This window comes from Dipteris shenzhenensis, chromosome 31 (genome assembly GCF_047967505.1).
Source record: "Dipteris shenzhenensis isolate YYH24624 ecotype China chromosome 31, Dip_SZ_1.0, whole genome shotgun sequence".
NCBI classification, from domain to species: domain Eukaryota; kingdom Viridiplantae; phylum Streptophyta; class Polypodiopsida; order Gleicheniales; family Dipteridaceae; genus Dipteris; species Dipteris shenzhenensis.
In genome coordinates, this window is record NC_141626.1 from 23,992,001 (window position 1) to 23,999,347 (window position 7,347).

The window sequence follows — 7,347 nt, forward strand, 5'->3', positions numbered from 1 at the left end:
CATCATTAAAGTCTAGGGGAAGCCACCGGCCATTTGTTTTCTTTCAATGCCTGTACTGAAAAGGTAAATACGACATTTAGCGTGACAAATGGTATCTAATAACCACATTGTCTTTACATACGTGACATTGAAACACATCACCCTTTTGGTCGCCTAACCTAGTTTCCCAATTCATCCCAAGTAAATCTTCAAGAGCATTTTCATCTACACGCTTGCAGGACCACATAGTTTTTATTCTATGCATATGTACATATTCTAAAACAAAGAAGCAAAAATATGCAGAGGCATAAACCAAGATAACCTTGCCCATTTGGATCCAAATTTAAACTTCATGTCCATGCTCACATCCTTTGCAATCTTGTCCTTGTACAATTGCAATGTCCTCGAGTCCACATTGCTACTATCCATGTCTTGAAGTTGTGGCAATGGTTTTCCGATGGCCATAGCTTGATGATGTTATTGAAGTAATGTATGTTGCATTATACCAATACACATTCTTCATTTGCAAAGAGGACAACTTCTCCCCTGCATGCATTTTCTTACCTAAATCCTCATGAATCGCACATGAACTTGCCTATGAATGATTCAATTAGTTTCCACTTCTCAAAGTCCGAAGGGAAAACATATATCACCATGAATAAGAGCTCTTAGAAACCAAACACAAAATTTCCAAATGGACTCATTACACTTACAGGTGAAAAAGGTACATAGATAGAAATGCTCACAGTGTGATGGTATCCTAGATTGATTGAATGATGGAGGAAGCTACATATCTTTCCCCATGTAAACATGTTGCACTTTTGTGAGCCATCCTTTCTTCCCAAACTTGAACTTCAAGATGCACCCCTTCCACTCATGCAAGATATCACCTCTCTTGCTCTTGGGAAGCTTATGTGGACCTTTGGCCGATCCTTGTATCTCACTATCCAGTCAATAAAGCTGTAGGTGCAAGGGATCCACTCATCCAATGCATTTCTGGTGTTGTGGAAGACACAAGAGGTCACAGCATTGCCAAGTCTTGTAGCCTTACTCCTCACCATGCTTGTGGAGGTTGCAACAGCAGCAAGAATGGGACTATTACATAGGGCAATGCAGCTCCAATAGAGGCACAAAAGAGGGAGAAGGAGAGGGACAGCAGAGCAGCAGCAACAGAGGCACATGAGAGGGAGAAAGAGAGGGACAGAACACCTCCAACAAAGTCACAAAAGAGGGAGATGGAGAAGGACAAAGCAGCACCAATAGAAGCACAGGAGAGAGAGAGAGGGGAGAGGGAGAGAGAGAGGGGGGGCGGGGGGGGAGGTACACAACAAATGGAAGAGAGAGAGAGAGAGAGAGAGAGAGAGAGAGAGAGAGAGGGAGAGAGAGAGGAGCTACAGCAAGCAGGCCAGGGAGCAGAGAAAGAAGGGGAAGAGGGCAAATGTGTGGGAGGCAATTCAAAAATGGAGGGAATTGGTAGGCTGGACCAGAACAGTTGGGGGAAGAGGCCCTAGAAAGAGAGAGGGGAGAAGAAAAATTCATCACAAGGGGCCTACCATCTCATTGAATGCAAATTTGGGCTCATGTGGGGGAGGTGCACCTGGTAGGAGGGTCAAACATGGATTAAGAGGGGGGGATGGTAAGGGGAGCAACCAATAGGGGCTCTTTGCAGGCTTGCCCACCCTCCACCTCAACATACCATTGCCCCACACCTTCTAGCACTCTCATTGGTACACCTCAAATCCCTTTCTAATCCCTTGAAATTAGGAAACACTAATTGGAGGTCCTTTTGAGACCCCATTTCTCCCCTAATGAGTTTAATGGGTTGCTATATTTGATTCTAAGATTCAATGGTATACAAAAATAAAGGCAAGACAAAGATATCATATTTTTAAATTAAAATAAAAAATAAAAGAGATCATGTTGATCATAATGGATTATGCCACTTTAAGTTGAACATGCAACATGAGTTCTTCAAACAGTGAAATACGTTGATTCTTTTTTGAACTATATTTTCATGAATAGATTATCTCATGACTATGAAAACATCTATTAAGATTTTGATCTTTCTTATGTGCTTCTGAATTTCTAGCTATATGGAGTAAAACTAGCATGCATTGATTTTTTTTGAAACAAACATTATAGACAATAATATAGGCAATGTCAATTTACTAACAAATAGTATCGATATCTATCTTATTTGACACTTTGATCTTGTGACTCTATAATTTGACAAACATAAGATTGGAAAGTATGGTCATCTTATAGTACTATTAAACATTGCTTTGACATTGGATTTGAACATACTATGGATAACTTCCATGATGGAACACATTTTTATGCAAATCCTAACAAGACAAAACCTAAAGTATATACCTAAAAATGTCTTTTGCTTTGAAATTAGCCTTTACATGACAAAATGAAATAGAGCTAGGAATATATGGACTATAGTATTGCCATACTATTTGTCCAAATATTGGCATGTGTAACGATTGAAATGTTTTAGATTACATACTGAAGTATGTTTTTAATGTGCAAAAATCTTGCAGAAGCATTATAGAAGTAATATTACAATGGAGTGTTTCCTTAGAAATGGGATATTCTTACTAAGCATCATGGTGTGTGGCCTAAATCTTTTGTAAGATTTGAGAAAGATCTGATTACATAAAAATAGCTGAAATTGAATACTTTACTAAGCTTATAAAAGCAATATTTAATGTAGACATAGCTTTTTAAATATTTGTATATGGGATTTAGAAAGTAAGATATAGAATAACCCAGACTTATAATGCTTTACATGCTTGGAATGTTACACACCCAATCTTATCTTAACTGGATAAGCTAGCATAGGATGGTGAAGTTGTAGGGCTCACTTCCCAATGGAGAGCAGATGATCAGTCAGGCCTTGACAAAGCACAGTCAGGCTAGACTATTTTCACCATGTGGATCTCACACTACTACTATGGACAACTTGGCAATCTTTGAGTCTCTATTTGGTGTTAGGATGAAGCAATTCTTTGAGATAAGAAATTTTAAGTTTTCAAATGAAAGAAAATGAAAGCTTGGAATGTATCTAAAATGCATGCAAGCACCTCCAAGGCGGTTAAGCATTCTCAATTCAAAACTAGACAAAGATGATGTTAAGGCCATGCTACTTGCAAGCTTGACCTCTTGGTACTCTAAGATTGTCAGCATCTTGAGAATGGATGATGATATGGATTTCCAAGATGTTGTATCTATGTTGCTAAGTGATGAGAAATGTTCTAAAGCTTTTTTTCCAATCACAAAACCTGCGTACATTATGAAGGAAAAGAAGAAAAATGGAAAGGATGGAAATTGAGATATTAATTGAACCTATCATTACTATGGTAAAGTGGGGCACATCAAAAGGTTTTTCTACAGGATATTGAAAGATGAGGAACTATTTAAAGACATCACAAGAGAAAGCCTATGTGATTGAAGACCGTTCAACAAAAAACAAAGTTGATAGATTAGTGGATGGACAGGTAAATGAATAAAATTGGACTTTGTAGAACTTGGACACCATGTTTTAGGATTGCTAAGGTTTTGAATGAGTGTGCAATTGTTTTTTATGTCCTTGGCTTCTAGTGACTAGGTCATATTTGTATAATGCTTCAAGTTGTATGTTCAGTGCAATTTCTTTGTTAATGTTGATGCTTCTAGTTCAGAGTTAATATGTCTGTGTATTCGTCCCATTTGATTTGATATTTTTTTAAGGGGAGGGGGGGGGGGTATTGCTTGGGTTGACTCCTCATGGGGGGGTGCTCCCTTGGCAAAGGTTTGAGAAGGGTGTGATTTACACATGGTATTTGGGTTGTGGACAGTGTGTGAGTGGTTCAGAGTATGTAGATGGCGAAGACCTTCAACATGGTTGCAATCATGCATTGGCTGGTGCATGGAATGTTCTACACCAGCCAATCAGACTTCTTTGTGTGACATCATCAAGGCAGTGGCTGGAAGCTTTATCAAAGGGAAGTGCCTGTTTGGTGCATCTCTATTGATGTGAACTGACTATTGTGAGTTCATGCTCATTTTAAATAGTCAAGCCATGAAATTTATTTGCTGTGATGCAATAGAATAGCTAGGCCTTCTTAGCTAATTCAATAAGCCCATGTGTCAGGTCTAATCTTGTAAACAATAAAAAAATCTATAGAGGTGAGCTATGATTGTCTTAGTCTATCCTTTGTTTGGTATTCATTTTGTGTCACCTACATGGGATTTTGTCCATTTTTCATGTGAAGATTGATTCTTGATCTGGTCTTTAATTGCATGAGTTGATCTACGTAGAGAATCGAGCTTCTATGCTACAGGATACTTGAGAGAGTTGTAATTATATTAAATTCTACTTGGGAGGTAGAGAAAGTGGAAGGAGCCGGAGCTAGAAGCAGAAATGTGGGCAAGCAATGGGGAAGATCATGGAGGCAAGGTAGAGGGAGGTGGATAAGATGAGCATGAGAGGAAGTAGGATCTTGTGCAAGACAAAGGATTGTGCAACAAGCTTTCAAATTTTCAATTTCTATTATGCTCACATAGTAGGTGATATCATCTACCTATGTGCTCTCTCTCTCTCTCTCTCTCTCTCTCTCTCTCTCTCTCTCTCTCTCTCTCTGTGTGGGAGGTGGAGGTGGAAGGAGCCAGAGCTAGAAGTAGAAATGTAGGCAATCAATGGGAAGGAGAGTGGAGGTAAGGCAAAGGGAGGTAGATAAGATGAGCATGAGAAGAAGTAGGAGCTTGTGCAAGACAAAGGATTGAGGATCCATGGAGTCATAGGCAAAACGTCACGTGCAACAAGCTTTCAAATTTTCACTTTATCATGCTCGTATTTCAGGTGATAACATCTACCTACGTGATGCTCTCTCTCTCTCTCTCTCTCTCTCTCTCTCTCTCTCTCTCAAGGGTGGATGACTCATGTCCTTGGACTCTTCTCCTATTTTAGAATGAGCACAAGCATCTATGAGGACAAGTGGAGGTTTCACACAAAGATGCTTGCCACCTCGTCCTACTCTCCCCTTATAATAACATTATCCCTTGCACTATATGCACAACCACTCTATTTAATAGACCCATGGGACCATCCACAGGGAAGGCCCTGGCACAAAAGAGACCGTCCCATCTCCATAGCCTTCCTATCATATGTTATGCAAGTCACATCATATTACACACATTGTAAATAATCACAATAACATTGCTCTTTGTTTTTTCCTTTGTGTGTGTGTGTGTGTGTGTGTGTGTGTGAGAGAGAGAGAGAGAGAGAGAGAGAGAGAGAGAGAGAGAGAGAGAGAGAGAGAACATTCAATTTACGGGGTGTATGTGCTTGACCCACGTGACTTCGTATTCCACTACTTCATTGAGTTTCATGTGTCCTAAGCTATCCTACTCAATACTTTTGATCAGATAGAGGTTGGTTAATAAAAAAAACAAAAGTTGCAAACGGCACTTACTATAGGAGGGCCAATACTCCCCCGTGATTTTGCACTATTAGATTTTTGTTAAGCATTTTTTTAGGGTGTGTGTTTTGTACTTTTGTTGGTTGTTGGTCACCTTAGAATATTAAGTAGTGCTGGAGCCTTTACTTGAACCTGAAATTTAGACAATTGGAACTGTGTGAACTCCATAATTGGAACTCTCTGAACTCCATAATTCAAACTTAATGGTTTGTAACCACCATTTATAAATGGCTTCGGATCCAATTATTACGGGCTTCGAATCCAATTATTACGATGTGAATTGTGTGCTTTTCAAAAATGGTGAACATTGTTTGGGGACATTGGGATTTGGTTTAAGTTTGATCCTACTCTCAATTATATAATTGGGACATTTGGACGTGGCAAAGTTCAATCTCTCTAATTCTCAAAGCTCCTCTCAATAATTGTCCACGAGGATGTGTAAAGCTTTCCAAAAGCCCACGAGCAACACAGCGCCTTTCTACTCGATATCACCGACACTGCACTTACCCGCAATTGACGATGAGAGGGCACCTGCGAGCTCCAAGACAGCATAATCAACATTAACTTATCTTTTCAATGGGCCTTTAGCCATCCCCTCCACCCATTAGTTAACATTCTCCCAAAGAATAAGCTCAGCATTCGGTATATTGTCTCCATCGCCTTAACACATTTGAAGACAGATGCTCTACTGCCCACAGTCAGTATAGATGTCCATAGCCACAAATGCCATCAGCTTTTTGTTCTATGTTTGGCTTTTTTTCATTTATATTGTTCCTTGAAGCTTCTCTCGACACCACGAGGCAAATCTCTCTCTCTCCCCCTCCCCCTCTCTTTTCCCTCTCCGACAGCTGCTTCAAGGCCATGGATTCTCTCAAATCGCAGCGCTTCTTTTTGCAGCTAGTGCTAATCATCTTCCTCTCCCTCATTTCTAGCCTTTTCATGGCCTTCCCCGCTGCCTCTGCAGCTCACCATCACAAACACGGCAAACAACCCGCCAACTTCACCTTCTACCTGCACAATAGAATCTTTGATAACGTTCGGTACAATAACACAGATTACTTCAATTCGGTTTTCACGGTTCAGCCTACCGGTTTCACCAACCCGTGGCAGTTCGGCGTCGTGGCCACGTTCGAGGATCCGCTTACAGTAGCCGCTTCAAATACGTCTGAGCAGATAGGTATTGCCCAGGGAATGTACATGTATGACAGCCAGACGTCGTTTGTAACGTTGCAGGCCTTCACAGCGTCCATCAACACTACCCATTACCAGGGGTCCATACATATTTTCGGGCAACTGAAAGAGTCTCTTCGCAAGCGGATTCTCTCTGTGATCGGAGGAACAGGCGACTTCTTCTTGGCGAGAGGGCAGGCTAACTGTGAGCTGATAGAATTGGTGACTACCGGTGGGCCGACGCGATGGACCTTGCATTTTGAGCTTGAGCTGTACTACTAGCTTACCTTTGTGGCAAAATCATGAGGTTCGTTCGACTCCCCACGTATCCATGGATTGAGATGTCTACTACCCATACACATATATATTGTATAGCGCTCTGTGCTGAATAACTTACTCCAGCAGGCAAGCTGCAAGCATCTTGCTTTTGAAGTTTATTCTTTGCTTATATGTTGCTCTACACACGTTTTATAACATGTTGCTTTACACACGTTTTCTCACATGTTGCTCCTCAAGTTTTATGGGGTTCAAATCTTTGAAGGCTTTCGTAGCGGAGCCTATGATGTCCTTAGGATATATTTGACTTCTCTTTTTGGGGAAGAGGGGGAAACCCTCTTTTGCCCCCCAAAGAGGTATGTTTGCCCTCTCATGGGGGGTCTACACTCACAATATCTGGGTTAGTGTTTCATGCAAAAGACAAGAGAGAGAGTTTTTACGTTAAGGAGCTTGATAG

At 40.8% G+C, this 7,347-nt stretch overlaps 1 protein-coding gene across 1 annotated transcript; it reads left to right on the plus strand.

The window, feature by feature from the left end:
• The first annotated feature begins 6,220 nt into the window (after positions 1 to 6,220).
• On the plus strand, positions 6,221 to 7,059 carry LOC147881228 (disease resistance response protein 206-like). Its single transcript, XM_087370304.1, has one exon. It carries the CDS (start codon positions 6,306 to 6,308, stop codon positions 6,894 to 6,896), a length of 591 nt encoding a protein of 196 aa, XP_087226430.1. The 5' UTR covers positions 6,221 to 6,305; the 3' UTR covers positions 6,897 to 7,059.
• Positions 7,060 to 7,347: the final 288 nt, after the last annotated feature.